The sequence below is a fragment of the Octodon degus genome, unplaced genomic scaffold (assembly GCF_000260255.1).
Source record: "Octodon degus isolate 3935 unplaced genomic scaffold, OctDeg1.0 scaffold00344, whole genome shotgun sequence".
NCBI lineage: Eukaryota > Metazoa > Chordata > Mammalia > Rodentia > Octodontidae > Octodon > Octodon degus.
In genome coordinates, this window is record NW_004524920.1 from 332,662 (window position 1) to 357,487 (window position 24,826).

Consider the following 24,826-nt stretch of genomic DNA (forward strand, 5'->3'; position numbering starts at 1 on the left):
AGAAAGGGAGAAAGTATGTATGTGTGACTGACGGGCTTCCAAGGATCACTATTTCCAAGCTTATAGGGGTGAGTGATTCCCATTTAGTTCAGCAAGCATGAAGTCTGCAAAGGTAGGAAGGCCTTTGTCTTTGTCACCACTTCCTGAGTATCTGTGTCTCCCCAAGTCTTAGTCCTATGACTTAAGGATAAGCTAGGTTTTGTTGCAGTAAAAACTGCCGGATCTGCCCATTGCCCCAAAACACACATCCTGCCAAAACATGGCAGGCCCAGCTCTGCTGCTAAATCATGTCAGACCTTCTGGGGCCAAGGACAAGGGTAGGAGTGGGTGGACAGAGGCAGAGACAGAAACAGAGAGAGATGATAAAGCTATGACAGATATGGAGAGACAGGGACTGTGGCAGTCTTGACGAGATCAGGCCTGCTCAGGGTTGTATGGCCATAGACTGTGGCAGTCTTGAGAGAGCTGTACCCCAAGTGGCTCCTGCTCTTCCCCCTTCAGAGAAGTCTCCCCCCGCCCCTCCTTTTTTTTTTTTTTTTTGAGACAGAGCCTCACTATGCAGTTCAGGCTGGCCTTGAACTCCTATCGATCCACCTTCCTCTGGCTCCCAAGTGCGGGGGATTACAAGTGTGCGCCACCACGCCCTGCCATCTTGAACCAAGGTCACTGAACTGCTCTAGTCAGTGAACTCTGCATAGAAGTTCACTTTGGGATGGGAGGCTTCTGGGCTGCTGCATGAGCCTCTCTATTCAGTGCCCCACCCGGGGTAAGGAGAAGAGTGGGTCCCTGAGTGAAGATGGCAGGGTTCACCCACCACTAACGTGCGACCAACGTGGGGTAGGATCAAAAATAACCTTTTGTTGCTCTAAGTCACTCAGCTCCTGAGACTATTTATTACTACAGCAGATCCTTATCTGCACTGACTAACAGAGAGAGAGAGAGAGAGAGAGAGAGAGAGAGAGAGAGAGAGAGAAACAGATGACAGAGAAGGGTGAATCAAAGCACAAAAAGCAGCAAAAACAAGGGTTAGAGAGGTGGGGAAGGCGACAGCAACAGAAAGAAGTGTGGGATGAGTTCAATCCCTGGTTTTGGGGGGGAAGAAGGGCGGGGTGTAACTCCGTGGTAGACCATGAACACAGCACACGTAAGATCCTGGGTTCCATGCCCAGGGCGCAAAAAAGCAACAAACTAAAAACAGGACTTAGCCGCAGGTCCAAGGGCAAGCAGAGTTCAACACATATACACATAGTAAGGAATAGATGCAGTCTCTGCCCGGGCTTATAGCAGCATTTAGCAGGGCTTGGGAGTATGTGTCACATGGAGAGAATGGAGTTGTGTGACTCACCACACACACACACACACACACACACACACGCATGCACGCACGCACATGCACACACACACGCACTGTCAAGTGCACATTCTCTGACATAAGAGCCCAGCTACCTTGCAGACATCTAACAGATGGCAGGAGGTCCAGCAGGGAGTCAGGGTGTTGAGCCAAGGGGTATAGGAAGGGCTGTTCCTTCTCTTGGGGAAGAGCCGATTAATCAAGGTTCCAGGCACAACAACAAAGAGTCAACATATCATACCCTATTTAACCCTAAAAACACAACCCCAAGAAGACTGCTATGTCACAGAGGAAAGTGCCCAGAGAGGGGAAGCCACTTGCCTAATGTCCCCTGGTCTGACCCGAGTGCCTCCAAGCCCTACCTGCAGCACTATGCACTCAGGGGATGTCACTGTCACGACTGCATCCCTCATGCACAAAAAGTGCTTCAAGAAATGGTGCTTGGAGTAAGGTTAGTTAAAATTGTCCTTTACCATCATAAACAGATTGCTTAGTCAATCTCTCATTCTCTCTCTCCCTCTCCCCATAGTACTACTGAGCGACACCCCAGGCCTTTCTCCTTTATATTAGGTCCAAGGGTTAATCTGTACTTTGTTTTAAGTATTGGGGATTGAACCCAGGCCTTCATAATAAGCTCTATCCCCAACCCTTGTTATTTTAAAATTTTATTATATGCTTGAGCTGCATAATCAATAGAATCATCTTAGGGAGTTGGTACAATATGCACCTTAATCATTTGTTCTATTTATTATTTTTATTTTTTTGGTGGAACTGGCGATTGAACTTAGGCCCTTGTGCTTGCCAGGGAAGCACTTATTCCATTGAGCCATCTCCCTAGCCCCCTCTTTATTTATTGTTTTGAGACAGAGTTTCACTATGTAGTTCAGCTTGGCCTTGAACTCACTATGTAGCCAAAGTTGTACTCAAACTCACAGCAATCCTCCTGCCTCAGCTTCCCAAGTGCTGAGATCACAGGCATGCTCCACACCAAGCTAAACTGGGCTTGCTTAAATGGTTTCAGGCCCTCTGCTCCAGGAAGCCCTCTCTGATTACCCGGATCTGGCTAGCCATGTCCTCCAGGGCCCCACAACTCTGTTCTCTTCCACCATCCCAACCCTGACCACTCTGAGTACCCACTATGCACAGAACTGTCTGTCCCCCCACTGGCCTGGGAGCCCCGTGGAGCAGTGTCTTGGTCACTGCTGTGTCCCCAGAAAAGTGGGATGCACAGTAGGAGCTCAAGAACTGACTGCTGCCTGATAGAGGACAGCATGGTGAGAAGGAAGGGAAGGAGGGAGGGAAAGAAAAGGAAAGCTGAGATTGTAAGATAGACAGGATTTGAAAATTAAGCGACAAGAAAGCTGGACGTGTGGGCAGTACAGACAGTGGGAGCAATATGTGGAGGCGAGAGAGAGGCAGCAGGAGTCCGCAGGGCAGTGTGTGCTGAGACTCTGTGACGTCAGAGGGGTCAGGGACAAGGAGCCAGGGAAGACGCTCCCAGCCAGGAGGCTCTGCCTGGCTCTGCTCCGAAGGCAGCACTGAGCTCCTGATCACTACCAGGAAGTCCCAGGGGAGCTACGGCAGGCACCAGAGCAGGGAGTGTCTGGTCAGAACTTGGCAACTTCTGGAAGGACAAGGAAAACAGGAGATAAGAGCAACCTGGGAAGAAGGCAAGTTAGGAACGGATCTTCACAGCAAAGGGTTTAAAAATGAAAGGTTTGAAGTTCAGGTAAGACAGTTAGATCCTGGGGGCCGGGGAGATGGCTCAGTAGAATAATTGCTTGCCTGGTAAGCACAAGACCCATCTGAGTTCAATCCCCGGTTCTGCAAAAAAAAAAAAAAAAAGACAGACCCTGGCTCTAATTTGACTGTCACCTGTCACTGCTACCCCAGTTTCCTCACCTGTAAACTAGAGATAATAATCCTGACTGCTCAGTGCTGTGAGAAGGATTCAAAGAGGTAACACATATAAAGCTCTTACAATAGTGCCTGGGACACTGGACTTCCTTGGACAAGCGACTTGACCCCTACACCTCAGTTTCCTCCCCTGGAAAGGAAGTAATAATAGTACCTACATTCTAGGGCCACTGTGAGAAGTAGATGAGGTGGCAAGCCCCAAAGAGCCTAGCAGGGCTGGGCACAGGTGAGTGCTAGCGGTTGTCTTCCTTGTTGCTGTTGTTATTATTCTTAGTCACCCACTTGCAGCTCAGCTGTGCTGAGATGCCAAGCAGCTGAGAGCACCCAGGGAAGAGCAAGAGCAGAAAGTCCCAGAGGCTGAGCTGCTTTGCTTGGGCACCCGCACGTCCAGGCAGGTCTGCTTCTCACAGCTGTGGCCACATGTGGGAATGCATCTCCGAGGGAGGCGTGTGAGGCGTGCTCAGGGCAGACTCCAGCCAGGGGCCGTGGGTCATGGGCTGGGCAGGGAAGCCATGGACTACGGACTACGCTCCCAGCCCCACATAAGGCTCCAGTTCACACCCCCATTTGCCCTGATCCTCCCTCCCAGAACCTGTCCTGCGAGCCCTTCTGATTCACCAGGGGAGAACCACACCCAGGCTAGGGGCAAGGGTGGAGGATGTAAACAGGAATCTTCAGGGACCCCTTGAGCTGGAGACCAACAGGGACACAGGCTGGGTCCAGGACCCCTGCACATTTGGAGTTGGCACAGCCTTTTGATAATCTGATAAATGCAGGAGCCTCTGCTCTTCCTAGAAAAACACAAATAGAGTAAGCGTTGGGGGACGGTTCAAGACCTGGTAAGGCAGCCACAAAACCCAAACTATGGTATTTGGGGAAGAAAGTGAGCTCTATCTCCCTATTCCAGTGTTCTTCAGGTTTGGGAATCACAGACTCCTCAGGATTCAACAGAAATCAGAGAACCTCGCTGCAAAATTACATGTGCACACACACAGATTCACACAATGGCGCAATTTCAGGGGTTCCTGAGCATATCAGTCAGTAGTCTTCCATTGTAGACAGCAGGGCTAGAGATAGTGGAGGAAAGCGAAAGGGGGAATGTTAGCGGGGGCTGGAGTGGGTTACGACCTAGCCCTTCACACACAGGAGGTCAGTACAGGAGGTTCCTGGAGATGCAAGCTAAGAGTAAACTAATAGAGAACGTCCCAAGCAAAGATTGGGATATATGCTAAGGCAATGTGGCTCAGGGGCAGAATGGGTCCCACTCACCCCAGACCTGTCCTCAGGGTCGCTGGTACCTCCACCCCCGGCCACGAAGTCATCCTCAGACTCATCAAAAGAGGAGGCAGAGGAGAAGCCCCCACTGCTCCCCTCAATCCGAGAGGGTAGTCCCTCTGGCTGGGCCCCAGGCTCCGGGGTCTCAGGGGTGATGATGAGGCGAGGCACAGGACACAGGGAACTGCACTCCAAATGAGAGCACAGGTGAGTCACCAACTCCACAGGCTCAGTTTCCTTTGATGGGCCATCTTGGTTGGGCTCCCCCAAAAGGCAGTCTGTTCCAGGTCCTGACTGGGGATCATCAGTCCTAGGCTGTGTCCAGGAGTCATCGTGAGTTTCTTGCTGTACTGGGAAACCAACATTGCTAGGCTGCTTCCAGGCTGTTTCAGTACTTTGTTGTATCTGGGAGCCATCAGTGTGTGGCTCTGTCCAGGAGACTTCGGTATCCTGTGGCATCCTGCAGCCATCAGTGTACAGTTCTTTCCAAGAGCCATCAGCAGTTGGTTCCGTGAAGGGACAGGCTCCCTCTGGGAAAGTCCGGAAGTCCGGCCTGCTCTGATGGGTCCAGAGGTTATCAGCCCAGGGTTTCACCCTCTCTGGCTGGGTCTGCCACCCTGGTATTTCTAGCTCTGTCCAGGGCTCAGCAAACCCCGGCTGTGTCCAGACGCTGGCCCTCTCTGACTGAGCCTGCAGGTCAGTTCTGTGTGTACTAGCCCATAAGCCATCTGTTCTAGTCTCCCTCTGAGCACCGGTAGTCTCCAGCTCTGACATGCGGCTGCTCTTTTCTGGATGAGTCTGGGGGCCGGATCCTTCTGGCTCTGTATGTTGGCCGGGACTCTTCCTCTGTACTACTAGGCCAGCTGCTTCGGGCTCAGCCAGTCCATGTGTCCACGGCTCTGTCTGTGCACCTTCTGTCCCCGACTCGGGCCCGAGACTAAACCCCTCGGTCGAGGCCCGGGGTCCGCCCCCCTCCGGTCGCTCTGCCGAGCCCCCAGCGCCAGGCCCGGATCGCTGCTGCCCTGGCTGCCGCCGTCGCCCCCCTCGCAGCGCCTCCAGCCCCATGCGGGCCGCTGCGGGAAGCGCCCCGGCCTCCGCCTCACTCAGGGTCCCCCGGCACGGGCAGCGCCTCATGCCCGCTCCCTCAGTTAGGGATACGGCCAGTCGGCCGCTCCTTCCCCTTTAAATCCTGCGAGGGGTGTGGCTGGGGAGCCCCGACGCGAGTTCCGGACTGAAGAGCTCCAACCCACCCGTCCTAGTAAGGGTTAACCGAAACTCCGCCTCCCAGGGAAAGCACGGAGCCACGCCCACCGGACGTGACGTGTGGGCGGGGCCTGACGGCTCTTCCAGTCTCCGTCAGAGGGGGGCGTGTCTCTGCGCCTCAGCAAGAAGAGGTTGGCTTTGCTGTAGGGGTCCTAACGGCGCTCAGAGGGGAACCCTCCCTAACCGTGATTAAGCCAACCTCCCTGTGACCTCGAGTGACCTTTTCAGCCTCCCCGCAGCCCTTGGTGATAAGTCCAGCCGTGCATCTTTTCTACATGCAGGGGGGCGGACCTACTGGAAGACTTGGGGATCTTGCGGGCCTGTTTGAGAGCCTGCACACTCACTTATCAGCAGTGTTACCTTGAGCGAATGACTTACGCCCTATGGAAAACGTATTCCACAGGAAATCTCCTGTACGGAGCACTTGTTCTGTAAGAAGCCATGACACAATTTTAAGCTTCTATAGTTCGAAATTTAAAAATGAAAGCACTGAAGCTCTAGGTCTGCCAGCATCTAGGCTTTGTTTGTAGTCCTGGTACTACTATCTGATATGACCTCATGGATGCCAAGCATCCGGTGCCAGTCTTGACAGTATCAGCCACGGCCCAGTAGAGTTCCTTGTCAAAGGTGTGTTTTGTAGTTTGCTCTAGTGATGAACTGGCCTTAGTTCCTGAGTCAGACCCTCACCTTTGAAAGAGAGCAGAGGGAAGATTTAATTTTGAAATTGAGTCACCCAGAGGAAGGACACCAGGCACAGGCCTAAGGCTCTGGGATGAGTCACCTCAGAGCAATGAGAAGTCAGAGACGGGCTGACCTGGTGACACCCTGCGGTTTGGTTCGGAAGCTGAGGTCCGCAGAGGGAGGAGGGCTCCTCTGAGATCACATAAGCATAGAAACAGGGAGCCCTCATTCCCAACAAAAAGGGGTTGGACGGGAGGAGCTGGTGGCTGTGGAGGACACATCTGCATTTTTCCCTCTGTCCGTGGTGGCAGAAATCTCCCAGCTGTTTCTGGAACAGCTGTTTCTGTTCGAGAGGGTGAGAAGGGTGAGTCGCTCCATCACACACGCAGAGATGCCTGGAAGCTGATTTCCTGGGATGCCAACGTTCCTGACTCAGCGCTGGGAGTCTTGGCTGCGTGTGTTCTGGGAAATGTCAGGCCTGCAGGAAACAGACGGCCCCCACTCGCACCATCCCGCAGGTGGGCGGGGAGCAGAGGGAGCAAGGTGTGTGAGGGAACAGAGGCTTAGTGTGCAAGTGAGGGGTTTATGTACAGGGTTGAATTGAGGGTGTGAGTGGCAGACAGTTGGCAGGCAAGGCAGGGGATTTATATGTGCAAAGAAGGAGGTTGGGTGCCAGGGTGTGGGTGTTTGTGCCAAGTGAAGGAGCTCTATATGCGATCTGTTTGCTCAGAATGTGTTCAAAGGAGAGATGTTGGGCCTGCCATACCAAGAGTACAAAGAAAAGGGAACCTGACAAAATGTGCGTGCAGAAAGCTGTGGCGTTTGTGAAGAACAGTGATACCCGTACGAAAGACAGGATAGGAAACCGGAAGAGCTGCCGCGTGCGCGAGCCTCAAGAGGTGCGTGGAGGGCTGGGGAGATGGTTCAGTAGAATAAACGCTTGCCTGGCAAGCGCAAAGTCCTGAGTTCAATCCCCGGTACCACAAAAAAAAAAAAAAAAAAAAAAAAGGTGAGTGGGAGAGGCTAAGAGGCACGTGCGCGCTCCCGGGCTCGCCGGGTAATTCTGGCGGCTGCAAAGTACAATTAGATACGCTCAGCTCTGCTTCTCTGTCCCGCCCCGGACACGCCTACCGCGGTGCACAGCGGGACGCACCCCATGCCCATCAGCGAGTTTCTGCTCTGCTATTGGCTAAGTGACCGGACGGGGCGGGCCGGCGGTTCCCGGAAGCACAGGAGGCCACTTGAGCAGCGGCCGCGAGTCCAGGAGCTGTAGGTGCTTAGCAACGGGGGAGCGGTGGAGTGGTAAAGTGGGGAGGCACGAGATAGACTGTGGGTGCCAAGCCAGGAAGAGTGAGGCGGCGCCTAGCAACGGGGGGATATCTCCGAGAAGTAGAGAGGTAGCCCTGGAGGATCTGTGGGTGTCTAGCAACAGAGGAGGATCCCAGCAACGAAAAGGGGCTGGGAATTGTGGGTTTGAGAGGCGCATAGGTAGAACTGTAGGTTCCTAGGAACGGGGGAGGTAACCAGGAGGAGCTGCGAGGATCTATTAGCAGGGGAGAAGATCTGTAATAGATAAGAATTTTTATTTATTTTTTTTTTAAGATAAGATTCTTAAAAGGGGCGGCCGCGGGGCCACACTGGCCTTCCAGAGAGGCGGGGCACACCAGGGAGCCAGCTCTAAACTTGTAACCTAAAGATTCCTCCTGTTCTCTCTTAGGCAATGTGGCTGGAGCTAGGGGGCCTACTGCGGGGGACCTGTGCGCAGCTAGGCTGGAATGTTGGTCTGCCCCGTGGAGCTCTGGGGCCTAGGCCCCACTGGTGGGTAAGAGATGAGAGGAGTCCGTCGAGGACAAGTGGCTCCGTGAGGCTTCAGAAAATAAATGGAAGTAGGAGTAGGCCAAAAGGGCCAGTCAGACCCCACATCCTTCACTCTTCACCACAGTACTCTTTACCACAATCCAAATCTCTTGCAGGGCCCCTGCAGGGGCTTGGGGGCCCGAAAGTTTCATCAGGATGAACCTGGGAAAGGCCTGGGCGAGGAAGACATTCGGAGGGCACGGGAGGCCCGAGTTAGGAAGACACCCCGGCCCCAGGTAGCATCACCCTGCCCACCCACCAGCAATACCTACGAAGGCTACGGCCTCCTCATCTTGGGGAAAGGGGGGCAGTGGGTTGGTGGGATTCCAGATGTTGTCCCCACCCTCAGAGCTTGTTCTGTTTCCTAGCTGAGTGACCGCTCTCGAGAACGCAGGGTACCAGCCTCCCGGATCAGTCGGCTGGCCAGCTTTGGGGGTAGGTGTGACTTAGGGATCAGGATGTTACCTGGATCAGAGGAGGCAACATTTACAGGACAAAGGAAGAAAAAGATAAATGAGAGATAAGAGAGAGGAGGGATGTTTGGGGAGATGGCTCAGTGGAATAAGCGCTTCCCTGGCAAGCGCAAGGGCCTGAGTTCAATCCCCAGTTCCACAAAAAAAAAAAAAAAGAGGAGGGAGAACTGGGGAAAGAAGGACATAAGCCAAGGCTTGGAAAGCCAAGAGGAATATAAATGGTAACATTTATTGTGAAACTCTTTAAGTGCAAGGGCCACTACACAATGATCTCTCTGTACTTCCCCCCCATTCTAGAGGTGAGGAAATGGAGGCAGAAAGAAATGAGGTGACATGACTCTGGGTCATGCAGCAGAATTGTTCAAACCTGCCTGAAATAATTAGAAAAAAAAGAGAGAAGCAGAGAAAAGGAACTGGGGAGAACAAAATAGGAATCCTCAGAAAGGCACTGCTTTGGGGGCTTTTGTGTGGGGGGTACTAGGGATGGATCCAGGGCCTTCACACTGAGCTGCATCCTCAATCTCCTGTGCTTTATTTTATTTTTTAAATTTGAGACAAGTTCTTGCTGAATTGGTAAACTATCCAAACTGGGTTCAGATTTGTAATCCTCTCACCTCAGACTCCCAAGAGGGCTGGGATTATGGACCTGAACTACCACACCTGGCCTCAGGCCTTTCTCAGCTGGAGTGCTTAATAACATACACATTCCTGGGTCTCCTCTCAGAGATCAGAAGCTTAGGAGTGGGGCCTGGCATTTACCAAAGCTCACTAGAGATGCTAAACTATTGGGAGAGGGTCAGGGATGTGGAAGAGGGTAAAGTGAAAGGGGGCCTCACTTTGAAGGGAAACATAAACTGGAAAGAGTAATATCGTGAATTGGAGACAGATGTAGCGAGGTAAGGAGAGACTGAGAAAATGGTTGTGGAAAAAAAAAAAAAAGAAAGAAAATGGTTGTGGAGGCCTGTGTCTGCAATCCCAGCTCCCCAGTAGCTGAGACGGATTGCAAATTTGGACAACTTACGGAAAGACCATGTCTCAAAATAAAAAGGACTGGGATGTAGCTCAAGGGCAGAGCACCCCAGTATTAGAGAATGAGAAAAGAGAGAAGGTCTGAGAAGAAGGCTTCAGGCAAGCAGGCACTCAGGATCCTGTCTCACTCCCCAGGACTGGCTGTGGGCTTGGGGCTGGGAGCTCTGGCTGAGGTAGCCAAGAAGTCCCTGCCAGGAGGACATCTGCAGTCAGGTAAGTGAACCTCATCTCCTGGGTTCAGATCCTGGCCTTCCTGTGTGACCTGGGTTAGGTGGTATCACCTCTCTGAGCCTCATTTTCTTTGTTGGAAGATGGGAGTAATAATAATGTATTCATCTCTTAAGGTTGTTCCCAAGTACATAGAACCAGGGCTAAGCAGCTGTCTGGGCTGTGATAACAGAAACTGTGAGCTGAGAAAAATAGAAGCCGTTGAGAGTTGCAGACTCTGGGGCTGGGAAGATGGCTCAGTAGAATAAGTGCTTGCCTGGCAAGCACAAGGGCCTGAGTTCAATCCCTGGTTCCACCAAAAAAAAAAAAAAAAAGAGTTGCAGACTGTGAGCAAGGGAGGAAATGGTGCCCATGGGAAGTATATATATACACCGGAAATAGAATCATGTGTATAGAATTTTACTTTTTTTTTTTTTTTTTTTTTTTGCGGAACCAACGATTGAACTCAGACCCTTGCATTTGCCAGGCAAGCCCTTATTCCACTGAGCCATCTCCCCAGCCCCGATGTGTAGAGAATTTTTAGGGCAGATTCCCTAACAAGCCAGTGCCTTGAGACAAAAGTGAGGGCTGATAGTCAAAACCTCCCCTAAAAAAGACTAAAATGAGACTACAGAGATCATTTAACTGATAGCATGTATAAACCATGTTTGGATGTGAGTTTGAAAAAAATAACTGTAGGGCTGGTGGGATAGCTCAGCAGTCTAAAGCGCCTGCTTAGGCAAGCTTAGGCAAAGTGCAGGGACCATGGTTTAATCCCAAGCACCACATGCTGCACCAGTCCCGCCCCAGGGTAGGCTGAGCCAGCCACAGAAATAAATAAAATAATAAACTTTAAAAAGAAAAAAATAACTATAAAAGACATTTTGGAAGGGGAGGGAGATAGCTCAGTGGCATAAGCACCTGCCTGGCAAGTGCCAGGTCCCGAGTTTGATTCCTGGTACCACAAAAAAAAAAAAAAGAAAGAAAGAAAAAGAAAAAGACATTTTAGAGCTAGGTGTGATACACCTGTGCACACTTGTAATCCCAGGACTCCTCAGGCTGAGGCAGGAGGCTCATTATGAGTTTAAGGCCAGCCTGTACTATATAGCAAAATCCTGTCTCAAAAAAAAAAAAAAAAAAAAGGACATTTTGGGGGACTAATTGCAAAATTCTGAATATAGACTGGATAGGAAGGTAGATATTAGGCAATTAAAGTTAATCCTCTTATGTGGGATTATAGAATGGTGATTATGTAGGAGAAGATCCTCCTTCTTGGTAGAAGTTAAGTGAAACTATATGTATCTGCAGCAAAACATAGTATTTAGTGTGCAGATGCGCAAATGCACTGAGATAAGCAGGTGAGGCAGGATGTTGCTAACTCCAGGTGAAGGCTGTTCCTGGTGTTACGGACACAATTTTCCATTTGGATGTTTTCTTTTCTTTTTGGTACCGGGGATCGAACTCAGGGCCTTGCACTTGCCAGACGGGCGCTTATGCCACTGAGCTATCTCTTCATCCCCCATATGGATTTTTTCAACACAGAGTTGAGGTTTGCTGGAGGAGTATGTAGGCTGTAGGTTAAGGCCAAGCTGAGTCTCAGCTCTGCTCTGCCATTCTGTTTTACACCACCTCAGTCTCTTAGTTCCCACCTTGAACAGTGAGGTGTGGGTAGTTCTTAATTCTTGGGGTGGTGCATGGAATTCAGACAGAGGATCCACAGAGGCACTCAGAATTCTGCCAGCACTGGGGGAGCACTCAAAATCTTCCTGGGGGTTTCTCCCCCCTTTTTTCTGGTACTGGGAATTGAACCCAAGACCATTTGCACTGAGGTACACCCCAGTGGTTTTAAAAAGTTTTTCATTTACTCAGTCAGTTAGTAAATTTAAGACAGAGTCTTGCTGTGTAGTTGGCCTCAGATTCACAGTGGTGTTCCTGCTCACAGTGGCTGGCCTCTCCAAGTAATGCAATTTCAAGTGTATGCCGACCTGCCCAGCTATTTATATTTTTATTTATTTAGTCTTTTTTGAGGGTCTTGCTGTGCAGTTCAAGCTGGCCTTGAGCTCACTTTGTAGCCCAGGCTGGTCTCAAACTCCCAAAATCCTCCTGCCTCTGCTTCCTGAGTGCTGGCAGTTCTATTTTTATTTTTGACACATACTAAGTGTATTTATGAGTTACAGTGTAACTTACCTTTCTTTTTCCTTCCTTCCACCTTTCCTTTTTTGGTGCTGGGAATTGAATTTAGAGCTTTAGGCTAATCATGCACTGGACCATGAAGCTACTGGTAGGTTCCCCTGTGACATTTATACATGTAGACTCTTATAATCAGATTACTGTAATTGACATCTCTGTCACCTCTATAAACTAAAAATTTGGGCTGGGGGTATAACTCCACGGCCACAGCACCTGCCCAACAAGCACAAGGTCTTGAGTTCGATTCCCAATACTAAAAAAAAAAAACCCTGAAAATTATAAAACATAAGAATAAATGAACACATACACATTTTCATTTCTATTTTTTCACTGCCAGGCTGATAGTCTTCATCTGTCTTGGAATCTCTAGAAAACTCACTGAATATTTTTGGGAACATAATGGTGAAAAGGAGACAAAGAATAATCTTAATGTTATGGTGAAAATACTTGGAGCTCACAGACCACCCCAAAGGTCTCAGGAGCCCTAGGGACTCTTGGACCATGTTTGGAGGCTTACTGCCCCAAATCTCCAGAAGCCCCTCTCTTGCCCCCTCCTGGTCCTTCCCTTCACCAAGGACGGCCTCTGTCTTAACTTCTGGCACTCATGATTAGTTTGTCTGTCTATGTTTTTTTATATAAATCCTGCTGCAGGATTAAACCAGCCTGGGCTACATAGTGAATTCAAGTTCAGCCTGCACTGTACAGTGAGACCTTGTCTCAGAAAAAGAAAACCACAAGACCAAAAAAAGTATATAATTTTTTTTTTTTAAATGAATTTAGTACAGGGTTCTACAGGGTCTCTCTACATGGATCGGACTCATAGTGAACCTTCTATTTTCAGCCTCCCAAACCCTGGGATTACAGGGGTGTGCCACCATGCCCAGTCTCAATTACCCGTGTCAGCGCACCCTGGGGGCAGGCAAGGCACACTGAGGATCAAACCAGTCCCTGTCTCTGCCAGAGCAGGCACTTTAATCCACTGAACTATCCTGCCGGCCCAACATGTGTAGAATTTTTTTTTTTTTCTTTTTTTTGGTGGAACCTGGGATTGAACTCAGACCCTTGTGCTTGCCAGAGAAGCGCTTGTTCTACTGAGCTATTTCCCCGGCCCCAAACTTTCTTTTTCTTCTTTTTTTTTTTTTTTTCTTTTTTTTGGCGGACTGGGGATTGAACTCAGGCCCTTGTGCTTGCCAGGGAAGTGCTTATTCCACTGAGCCATCTCCCCGGCCCCATATAGAATTGATTGGACAGTGTTTTCTTATTTTTTTTTGCGGGGGAGCCGTGGAACTGGGAATTGAACTCAGGGCCTGATGCTTGGCAAGCAGGCACTGCCACTGAACTACATCCCTAGCTATCGAGACAGTGTATTCTTGTGTGCCTGTCTTTTATTCTACACTGTTTGTGAGGTACATTTGTTATATATAAAAGTAGACTGTTCATTACTGCGGAAATCACCCTGTAACTATTCCAGAATTTTTTTATTTTTATTTTTATTTTTCCCTTGAGACAGGCCCTCACTGTGTAATTGAGGCTGACTTTTCACTCACTCTGTAGTCCACTCAAATTCGGGATGATCCTCCTGTCTCAGCCTCCCAAGTGCTGGGATTCCAGGCATGCACCACCTTACCAAACTGTTTCAAATTTTTTAGTCATTGTTTAGATTGTCATTTGCTTGTTTCCAGTTTGGGGCTGTCATCAGTAATGCTGCTGTGCGTACCTTGTACTCTCTGTCGGCTGATGGCCACTTTATCAGTGAATTATTTATTTATTTATTTAATTTTAGGGAAGTGTCTACAGGGTGTTTGGGTTCTCACTGCACATCGGACTGGTAGCGATCCACCTATTTACAGCCTTCCAAGAGCTGGGATTACAGGCGCTCACCACCCCACCTGGTCTCAGCCACTTTATCTGTTTCCCTTGGGTGTGTACCTGGGAGGGGAATGGCATTGATTATAGACATGTGCTTTACTAGAAAATTCCCACTTTCCTGTAATCCCAGCGCTTGGAGGCTGAGGCAGGAGGATCATTGCTAGTTCGAGACCAACTTGGGCTACAAAATGAGCTTGAGGCCAACCTGAGCTGCATAGCAAGACCCTGTCTCAAAAAGACAGAAAGTTAATTCCTACTTTTCACACAGGCTTGTGGCAGCGCAGGTCTGAGCCCAGAGCGCTGCCCATTGTTGTCAGCTATTTTCATTTTAGCCGTTCTGGTTATTTTTGTGGCTGTAACACCAGTGGTTATTCTCTCCTTCCCAGAGAGCGGCTCCCAGCTAGGCTCCAGCCCTTTCCTATCTGAGGCCAACGCCGAGAGGATCGTGCAGACCTTATGTACAGTTCGGGGGGCCGCCCTCAAGGTTGGCCAAATGCTCAGCATCCAGGGTACAGCGTGAGCCTCAACTCCTGACCCCATCTCTCTTTTGCCCCAGCCCCACCCCCACAAGCACCCCCGCCCTGTCTCCACAAGCCAAGACTTAGGGCACTCAAGCAGAGCCCTTCCTTAACGCCTCACTGGGCCCCCCTCCCACTGTTCCCTAAGACAACAGCCTCATCAGCCCCCAGCTGCAGCGTGTCTTCGAGCGGGTCCGCCAAAGTGCCGACTTCATGCCGCGCTGGCAGATGCTGGTAAGTGCTGAGCAGGAGGCGCCACCTCCTCCTCATGCACCCGACCGTCTCCTCTCTGCTAGTCCTGCCTTCTGATTCTAAGCTTCGGTTTCTCCATCTGCAAAATGGGGGTCACCAAAGTACACACCTCATACATAGCATCCATGTGATTACTAAGAGAAGGGTGCAGAGTGCTTTATTTGGTCAGTCCTGGACACAGACTCAGCCGTGCACAGTGGGTAGGGCTTGAGCCCTATCTCTGCTAGTCCCAGGCATATCCTCTCTGTGCCATTGTTATCTCATCTGGGAAATGGAGAAAGTGGCAGCCAGCCACACCTGTGTCACAAGGTTACATACCTTAGTGCACAGTTTATATTAGAGCACTTAGTTTATATCACATGGAGCACGTAGAACTGCCCTCCCCACCCCCGAATGACGAGCAAGTTTAGTTGCAATTATTACTGTTATTAATTGAAGGAGATCATATCTATAAATAGGCTGGCACAACACCTGGCCTTGAGTAAGTGCCCAAGATGCAAGCTGTCCTTCTGGTGACTGGGTGAAGGTGTGGGCTGTGGAGCCCAGCTGCTGCCTGTCTCCCAATGCCTGTTCTGTTTACATGCCATGTGACCCCGCTGTGGTCTCGGCCTCTCCGAGGCACTCCAAACTGAACTAGCCCACAGGAAGCAATTCTCTAGTATGTTCATTTTGAGCTAATAATGTAACACCAGAGTATAATAAAGATTGTTATCAATCTTAACTAAAAACAATAGCAGTTCCCACAACTGCTTGGGTAGTTTAGGGAGGCCAAGCTCAGGAGAGAGAAGCTGGCCTGGGCCTTCCAGTCTCCAGCACCTGGCAGGTCACCCAGACAAGGAGCTTCTTTCTGCAGCTGTTTCCACATCTGTAAAGTGGAGTAGCAGCCAGGAACTTAGCCCATGAATATTAACTTATCAAAAATGCTCAGCCCCAGGAATGAACTCAGCCATCCATCACCATGATGGTGATTCTCATGACCACTCCCCAACAGAAAGTTCTGGAAGAGGAGTTGGGCAAGGACTGGAGAGCCAAGGTAGCCTCCCTGGAGGAAGTGCCCTTTGCCGCTGCCTCAATTGGGCAGGTGCACCAAGGTGTTCTGAAGGATGGGACAGAGGTGGCCGTGAAGATCCAGGTGAGAATGGAGGCCACGCAGGGTGGGGGTGGGGTGGGCATCCTGCTGTCCCACAGCAGTGACTTCAACACCACCCCTCCCCAACCCCCCAGTACCCAGGTGTTGCCCAGAGCATCCACAGCGATGTGCAGAACCTGCTGGCCCTGCTCAAGATGAGCACAGCCCTACCGGAAGGTGAGGCACCCGCTCTGTCCCCAGCTGAGGAAGGCCACAGGCCAGGGTGTGTTTGTGAGTATGTACTAGGCACAAAGGGGATCACTGAGCAGGGAGAGCCCAGCACACAAGTGTGTGTGACAGGGCCACAGAGAGACAGGAGCCCAGACCAAAATCCAGACGCACGCAGAGTGCAGCACAGGGAGGGGGATTTCGGTGCAGCAAGGGTCCCATGGGGCAGCTCATGATGTTGAGAGAGGAGGGGAAGAGGCAAGCAGGCTGGTAAAGAGAGGAGGGGCAGCTTGGCACAGTATGCCATGAAGGTAGTCTTGTGTGGCAGTGGAGGAGCTGGAGTGTCTGCACAGAGAAGGAATGACCCAGCAGAGGGACCGCAGCCATGAGGCTGCACAGGGATGGCGCAGACAATGATGCCATTCAAAGTTCCTGAGCAGAGGTGTGAGAGGGAGCAAGGGAGACAGAGGGGGCGCAACAGGAAAGAAGACACTGAGTGGGAACCCGAAGCTCCAGCAAGGCACAGGTGGGGGCCTTTCCTCACTGATGCGATACCCACCAGGCCTCTTTGCTGAGCAGAGCCTGCAGACCTTGCAGCAGGAGCTGGCTTGGGAGTGTGACTACCATCGAGAGGCAGCCTGTGCCCAGAACTTCAGGTGAGCCGACTTTCTGCAGGTCCTGAGGAGCCTTCTCTTGTCCCCTGCATCCTCTGCGAGCACGGGCAGGCCGCTGCTCTCTGGGTGCCTGCTCTCTCTATTGGATGGGATGCACCCACTTTGGTCCGACAGAAGCACTTCATTACGCCGTGAAGCGTAGAGGCACACACAGGACGGCCAGACCAAGCAGTGCGGCAGCCCTGGGGGTTAGAGAGGGCAGGTAGGGCCTCACCTACTGTGGGCAAGAGGACAGTGTGGTAGAAGCATTCTGGAGAAGTTTGGCATCACTGAGTAGGCCTCGTATTCATTCACATGCCTCTCAGCCCACTGTCTAAATACTGTAGGGACACTAATGCCGGTATACATGACTGGACTTCTCCAGGATGCTTAGAACAGCATTTGTTTGTTTTGTTTTTTGACACAGGGCCTCACTCTGCAGTTCAGGTTGGCCTTGAGCTCCCTTTTGTGGCCTAGGCTGGTCTCAAAACTCGCAACAGTCCTAAAGTAGCATTGTTTTTTTAAGAGCCTTCAAAGTAGAAACAACCCGCATCTAGCACCTTTATCTAGTGGGGTGGATAAATTACAGTGTCCTCTTTAGCAGAATATTATATAGCAGTGAATATGAATGGTTTATAGCTACTTGGGAAGTATAGTGATGCGGAACAGTGACACCTCAGCAGGATCCTCCACAGTGGCTCAGCATGTGCTCAAGGCCTGTGATGTGTCAGGCTCCATACACAGAATCAGAGTTGGCTCAGTGGAAGGCAGTGCCTTGGGGCATGTGTCCCAGAGCCACAGCCTGGTGTCCTGTCTCGCGCATCAGCCTTTACCAGGCAGTGCAGCCTGGTTCCGTGCAGTGGCTGCAGCAGGGTGTCCTGGGGGGGGGCGGGGTGTGTGTGTGTGTGTGTGCTCAGCACGCAGCCTGCTCTTTGTTTTTTGTTTTTTGTTTTTTTGTTTTTTTTGGCAGAACCGGGGATTGCTCAGACCCTTGTGCTTGCCAGAGAAGCACTTATTCCACTGAGCCATCTCCCCAGCCCCCGCAGCCTGCTTTTGACAGGTGGTTCATACATCAGAGATCTGGGGCCGTGGAGTTAGCTCAGTAGAATAAGTGCTTGCCTGGCAAGTGCAAGGGCCTGAGTTTAATCCCCGGTTCCAAAAAAAAAAAAACAAAAAACAACAACAACAACAAAAAACCAAACATCAGAGATCTTATCACCAAGGACAGAAATACCAATCCCAAAGCAGAACTTTGTGGAGAAGGAGACAAAGCAGGATGAGGAGCCAGTGGCCCCACTCTGAGACCGGTGAGATCGCTCAGTGGTCTAAAGCACCTGCTTAGGCAAGTGTGCAGGGACGGTGACCAGGTTCAAACCCTAGCACCACATGCCACGCCAGCCCTGCCCCCAGGGTGGGCTGAGCTGGCCACCAGAAAAAAGAATAAGAGTCGGATCTTATTCTGGATTGGTATTTATCCTCTGCTGAAACAGGTGCACACTCTGTTGTCCAAGCTGACCTGAACTCACGATGTAGCTTAAGCTGGCCTTGAATTCGCGGGGATCTTCCTGCCTCAGCCTCCTGAGTGCTGGAGTGACAGGTGTGCGCCACTACCATTGGCCCAAATCTTACTCTAACATGAACATCAATCTGTAATTGGTCTCAGTCAGAGCATGGGCTCTGGTGGTCCAGGCTAAGACTGTTCCCGAGTGCAAGGGTTACAGGCATGTGCCACCACACCTGGGCATAAATTAAACACCCTGTTTCTGGAGCAACAGGCCAATAGAATGCTCACTTTTCCTGTTTAAGGCTTCTACTCAGATTTAATGCTTTTTTCCTTTCTCTCTCTTTTTCATTTTCTTTTTTTTTTGGCAGTAAGAATGGACGCCAGGGCCTTGCACATGCTAAGCAAGCTAAGCAAGCACTCTGACATTCTGCCTCCATAAAGCACTAAAGCAGTTAAGCGTTTTAACCATAACTTTTTTGTTGTTGTAACCTTGCAGTTTGAGGTATGACAGAAAAACTAACATGAATTTCTTTCCCTTTCCCAGGTTGACTGATAGATTTGTCGTTACCTTAGCTCTTAGGAATCTCAGCCTATGATTGTTTTCTTCTCTTATTGAGAGCTTTTACCTTTTCCCATAAAAAAGAAAGCAGTGGCAGTGATCAAAACCATGGTGAATGTTTAATTTTCTTTTTAAATGTATCATAGTAAAATACACCGTGCCATGAATCCCCCTCATTCCGAACACTCTTTTTAAAATCTGTTCAAAAGGTTTACCTTTTGTGGTCATTTTGATGGGGAATGGCCAGAAGGTGCCAGCTCCAACAGCTAAGGTGGATGAGGACACAGCAGTGCTTCAGGAGCCTGCCTTTCCGCTGGCTGGCACTCAGCATCAGCAGTCGCTGTGTTTTTTTGTCATGCCTCATAAAGACACTCAGAGCACTTCCATAACTGCTTCAGAAAGAGACAAAAATGATAGGATGGGGACCAGAGAGATAGCTCAGCAGTCTAAGTGCCTGCCTGGCAAGCGCATGGACCCAGGTTTAATTCCCAGGACTGTATGCCTTGCTGCCCGGGCCAAGCCAGCCACTAATACTGGGTGTGGTGGTGCACGCCTGTAATCCCAGTGCTGGGGAGGCCAAGACAGGAGGATCACTATGAGGCTGAGCTGCGTATCGAGACCCTGTACCAAATAAATAAAACACATTTTTTAAAAAATGATGTGATAGATGTGTTTGAATCAAGGGAGGGTATTCTGAGGGGGATTCATGGCAGTGTGTCTTTTACTGTAATAAATTTATCTTTTTAAGATTAAATTTATTGGTACAATTTTGATACACATAATGACCACGTTCATCATAGGAACTTTGTACCTGTATATGATATAGTTCATCTTTTAGTAATTTTTTTTTCTGTCTTTTTTTTTTTTGCGGAACCGGGGATTGAACTCAGACCCTTGCACTTTCCAGTGAAGCGCTTATTCCACTGAGCCATCTCTCCGGCCCTTTCTGTTGTTTTTGAGACAAGCTTTTACTGTGCAGTTCAGGGTAGGCTTGAATTCATTCTGTAGCCCAGGCTGGAACTTACAGAGATCCTGCCTAAGCTTCCTGAGTGCTGGGATTGCAGGCATGTGCCACTATGCCTAATGATTTTATTTGTTTATTTATTTTATTTAATAAATTTATTTGAGACAGATTCTTGCTGTATTGTCCAGGCTGACTTTCAATTGACTTTGTAGCCCAGGCTAACCTCAAACTTGTTGCAGTCCTCCTGAGTGCTGGGATTACAGGGATGCGCCACCACACTTGAGCTACTGTATTATTTATTTGTTTCTCTGTCTTTTTTTTTTTTTTTTTTTTTTTGTGGAACTAGGGATTGAACTCAGGCCCTTGCACTTGCCAGTGAAGTGCTTATTCCACTAAGCCATCTCCCCAGCCCCTTCTGTGTCTTTTTTTTTTAATTTTATTTGTGTGTGTGTGTGTGTGTGTGTGTGTGGCCAGCTAAGACCACCAGGGGGTGGGGCTGGCTGGCATGTGGTGCTGGGGGATTGAACCGAGGTCCCTGTGCTTTGCTAAGCTTGTTCTAAGTAGGTGCTTTAGACCACTGAGCCATCTCTCCAGCCCTGTGTCTTTTTGAGACAGGGTTCCACTATGCAATTCAGTCTGTCCTTGAGCTCGCTTTGTAGCCCAGACTGGTCTCGAACTCACAATGATCCTCCTGCCTGAGCGTCCCAAGTGCTGGGATTACACGTGTTCACCACCATGTGCAGAACTTTTTTTTTTTTTTGTGGAACCAGGGATTGAACTAAGGCCCTTGCGCTCACCAGAGAAGCACTTATTCCACTGAGCCATCTCCCCAGCCCCTCATTTAATATTTTTGACCACAGTTGACTCCAACTAACTAAAACCTTAGAAAATAAAATTGCTAATTATGGAGGCTCCTCCAGAGGCTAAGGGATGACCTGTGTACGGTCTGTTAGGCTTCTTGTATCATTGACTATTTAGGGAGATGAATTAGTAAGCTGATTTTTTAAAATGATACGTTAAATACAATGAACTCATCCTGGGGAAGTCAGAGACTTTTACAGTAGGGAAGTGGTGAGTCCAGGCAACACCCAGTTAAGGGCAAGCATGGAACAGGCCATACGGAGATACTTGTTAAATGTTAGTCTAGCCAGTTACTAGCCATTACATAGGATGGGCTGGGCCACAGGAGAGTAGGGAGAACAGAGGAAGATTTCTCAGAGATGCACCTGGGGAGTGCCAAAAACATGAAGCCCCATTCCCTCCCTTTCCTTCTGCCCCAGGCAGCTGTTAGCAGATGACCCCTTCTTTCGGGTGCCAGCTGTGATTAAAGAACTGTGCACGACACGCGTGCTGGCCATGGAGCTGGCTGGCGGAGTCCCTCTGGACCAGTGCCAGGGCCTGAGCCAGGACATCCGGAACCAGGTAGGCTGCTTCACAGGACCATAGCGGGGCCAGGCCTTGCTCCTTCTGTAGGCCGGGGCAGGCCCTGCAGGCGTCATGACTGAGGTAGCTCACTTTTCCCTACCACAGATTTGCTTCCAGCTGCTGAGGCTGTGTCTACGGGAGCTGTTTGAGTTCAGATTCATGCAGACAGACCCCAACTGGGCCAACTTCCTCTATGATGCCACTAGCCACCAGGTTGGTTACTTCTGATGTAATTTGGGGTGTGCTAATGCTGGAATGTATATTCCTCAGTGTTCTCGTAGCTCAACAGAATGGGAGTTTCTTATCCACCCTTCTCCTTGAAGTGGCTCAGGGACCCCAGCTCTTTTGCCATTTGTGCTTGGCTTTCCCTGAAAGGCTAGAGATTGAGGGGTGACTCTGTCTGACTGCCCTGACCAGCAATGACATGTCATTTCCTTTATCATTCTATCAGTGATGACCTAGAGTAGAGTCTCAGTTACTTTTCTCTCCTTGCTGGGACAAAACACCTGACACCCAAAATTAAGGTAGGTCACAGTTAGTGGAGGTTTCAGTCCACACTTGGCTGGCTCTAAGGCAGAGGGCAGCCATTCATACCTGTGGAAAACAGCAAAGAGCAGAGTGACCAGAAGCGCCTGGCAGCTAGCAAGCCACTCTCCCCTCCCCATATTGTATGCAGATTTCCCACCACAGGGCCGGTGTAGCACTCACACCCATAATCCCTGCATTGTCTCACAAATCCCAAACTCTAGAAGCTGCCCCATGACTGCATGAGGCTTTGGGGGGGACAACTAGACACAGACCATAACAATTAGTACCAAAATGGGGAAACTGAGGCCACAGTAGTCAGGGCTGGGACAGGGAGGACAGGGCTGAGGCCAGGGTATGTGCCTGTGCTGGCCTAGGCTGGCAGGGAAACAGGGAAGCCTTCTTGAAGGGAGTATTTATTAATTCCGAGACCAGAAAGAGGGAAAGGGGCAGGCATGTGAGAGCAGTGTTCCAAGCAGAAGGCACAGGTGTGGAAAGGCCTGGAGGGGACAGTTGGGACTTGTTCTGTGTGTAGTCCCATCTCTGCCTTCACTAGAGGTTGCCAGCTGGTTCTCCAAAGTCTATTCCTGTTCTGTGCCAAAGGGATCTTTCTCAAATACAAGTTTGGTAGCTGGGCATGGTGGCACACACCTGTAATCTCAGCACTCGAGGCTGAGACAGAAAGATTGCCATGAGTTTGAGGCTGCCAAGTGAGTTCAAGGCCAACCTGGACACCATGATGAGACCCTGTCCAAGATTCCCCTTTCCAGTTCCCAGCACCCTCAGAATTAAGCCTCAGCCCTTTGCTAAGCATGCTGTGGCTTTTCTGACTCTTCGGCTTAGGCCCTTCCACTTCCACCCCAACACACATCTGCCCGTGTCCCCTCTTAATCTTGTATCCTAAGGGGCTGTTTTTTGTACTCCAGAAAGTAAGAAGTGTCTGACATCCGTCAGTGTGTCACAAATGAAAGGGGTCCAAATCTATTTTGGGTTACTTTTATATGACATATGTGTGCATACATTTGGCCAGATACTAAGAAGGTACTCGTTCTTACTGTGGGGTAGGGTTGGTCATTCAGACTCCACTGCCCTAAAGAAACTTACACGTGTTCATTGAGCACAAAATCCAGAAACAACCATTGTCTCTCAAGCAGATAAAGGCATTGTGATACGTTCTTATACAGCAGAGAAAAATGAATGAACGTGCCAGAGCTACACAGAGCAATGAGATAAACTGCAAGACCTTGCTAGACCAAAAGTACGAGTTGCAGGATGACTGTACTAAATACCTTTATTTTTTCCACTTTTTTTTTTTTTTTTTTAATGTATTTAGGACAGGGTTTACAGGGCCTACAGGGTCTCATTTATGTAGGTCAGACTCACTCATAGTGATTCTTGTTTTCAGCCTCCCAAGAACTGGGATTACAGGCAAGTGCCACCATGCCCAGTCTCCTACATACCTTTTATATAAAGTTATAACCTGTGTGCATTGTCACTATATTGTTATCTATGGGCACAGTACACATGTAGAGAATGTAAAAACGCCGCCATGGGAATTGCAAGACATAATTCAGTAATAGTTTCAGGAAAGCAGTAACTTTGCAAAGGACCCTGGGAGTGGGGGTGGGGTGGGGTCAAGATGGGGTTGCCAAGGCCCCATTCAGGCTAGTAATATTGTATATTTTAAGTGCAATAGTAGGACTTGAGAGTACTTCAAGTTTTTATGTATCTTATTGTTCTCTGGATTATTTATCTATTGGTACTAGAGGTTATACCCAGGGCCTTTGCACTGAACTACATCCCCAGCTCTTTTTTTTTTTTATAAATTTGAGTCAGAGATTCAGAGTTGCCCAGGTTTGGCTTGAACTTCTGCTCCTCCTGCTGTAGCTTCCCAGAGTTCTGTGATTGCAGATGTGTGCTGTTGCTACTCATTTGGGCACTCAGTGGTCCTGGGAAAAGTGAGGAGAATGAGGGCCAGACAGACAAGAGACCAGAGTGGGGGTCAGGTGAGGTCCTCTCTGCTGAGCAGACAAGAACTGCCCATGAATGGTAGAGCAGTTATTTATACCCTCCAGGGGTTGATGTGGATTTCAGCCTCTCTGCCCAGCATTCAGCTGACAAGCTGCAAAGGCTTGTTTATGTGGTTCAAGGAACTCTCCTTGTTCTCAGGCAGGCTTTGTCCTGTACACTTGATTGATTTCCAACTTCAGCAGCTCCCAACAGTGTGTCACTAGGCCTGGCTTGTTCTCTGGACTTTTTTTTTGGGGGGGGGACGGACGGACTATAATTTGTTACAAAAACAAATAGGAGCCAGTGGTGCACACTCATAATTCTAATTACCCAAGAGGCTGAGACAGGAGGATGAAAAGTTTGAGGACACCCTGGGCAATGTAGTGACTTACCAGGGCACTGTCTCAAAAGGAAAAGTGAAAAAAGGCTGGGACGGATGGAGACTCGAGGCTGAGAACCCTAGAAGGCAGCTGCGCTAGGCCCTTGGCGGGATCCCGTAGGGCTGTGCAGAGGAGAGCAGGCGAGCTGGGTCTCAGTTACCTCAGCAGACAGCAGGTGTCAAGATCTCCTAGGGTTGTTCTCGCTATTCTTCCTTCTCAGGTGACCCTGTTGGACTTTGGTGCAAGCCAAGAATTTGGGACAGAGTTCACAGACCACTACATTGAGGTGAGTCCCCCTGACCCTGGACCTCTGAATGGCGAGGCTCAAGATAGATGAGAGGCAGAGGGGTAAGAAGCCATCTGGTATTAAGAGATAATAAAGAATATTGACAGCAGCCCATAAATATGAAGCATTTAATGCAGTGTCAGGCACTGTTTTAAAGGTGTTGGGTATAATAACTGATGGAAACCGTGTAACTTTTGTGGAGTCAGGACTACTTTTAGGGCCCCCTCTTTTTTTGCAGAACCAGGGATTGAACTCAGGCTCTTGCGCTTGCCAGGCAGGCACTTATTCTACTGAGCTATCTCCCCAGCCTTCTTTTTTTTTTTTTTTAATTTTATTTATTT

General features: G+C 49.6%; 2 protein-coding genes across 11 annotated transcripts in view; one reads left to right on the forward strand and one right to left on the reverse strand.

The window, feature by feature from the left end:
• Itpkc (inositol-trisphosphate 3-kinase C) overlaps window positions 1-5,719 on the reverse strand; it is a 23,029-nt gene extending 17,310 nt beyond the window's left edge. Inside the window, exon 1 of one of the 2 annotated variants that reach the window (XM_023708234.1) lies at window positions 4,538-5,719. In XM_023708234.1, coding sequence (XP_023564002.1) covers window positions 4,538-5,677 — 1,140 coding nt within the window. In that variant the 5' untranslated portion in view covers window positions 5,678-5,719. The remainder of the gene's footprint in view (window positions 1-4,537) is intronic. The other variant, XM_004647974.2, reaches the window with a different exon arrangement.
• Window positions 5,720-6,635: 916 nt separating this feature from the next.
• The window catches only part of Coq8b (coenzyme Q8B), a 22,335-nt gene continuing 4,144 nt past the window's right edge, over window positions 6,636-24,826 (forward strand). Inside the window, exons 1-13 of one of the 9 annotated variants that reach the window (XM_023708242.1) lie at window positions 6,636-6,851; window positions 8,205-8,309; window positions 8,461-8,580; window positions 8,713-8,779; window positions 9,982-10,059; window positions 14,499-14,621; window positions 14,779-14,864; window positions 15,874-16,014; window positions 16,107-16,188; window positions 16,742-16,835; window positions 21,140-21,281; window positions 21,390-21,497; window positions 24,420-24,485. In XM_023708242.1, coding sequence (XP_023564010.1) covers window positions 8,208-8,309; window positions 8,461-8,580; window positions 8,713-8,779; window positions 9,982-10,059; window positions 14,499-14,621; window positions 14,779-14,864; window positions 15,874-16,014; window positions 16,107-16,188; window positions 16,742-16,835; window positions 21,140-21,281; window positions 21,390-21,497; window positions 24,420-24,485 — 1,209 coding nt within the window. In that variant the 5' untranslated portion in view covers window positions 6,636-6,851; window positions 8,205-8,207. Of the gene's footprint in view, window positions 6,852-6,873; window positions 7,006-7,364; window positions 7,387-7,672; window positions 7,795-8,204; window positions 8,310-8,460; window positions 8,581-8,712; window positions 8,780-9,981; window positions 10,060-14,498; window positions 14,622-14,778; window positions 14,865-15,873; window positions 16,015-16,106; window positions 16,189-16,741; window positions 16,836-21,139; window positions 21,282-21,389; window positions 21,498-24,419; window positions 24,486-24,826 lie in introns of those variants that run through there. The other 8 variants (XM_023708241.1, XM_004647976.2, XM_023708238.1 and 5 more) reach the window with 8 other exon arrangements.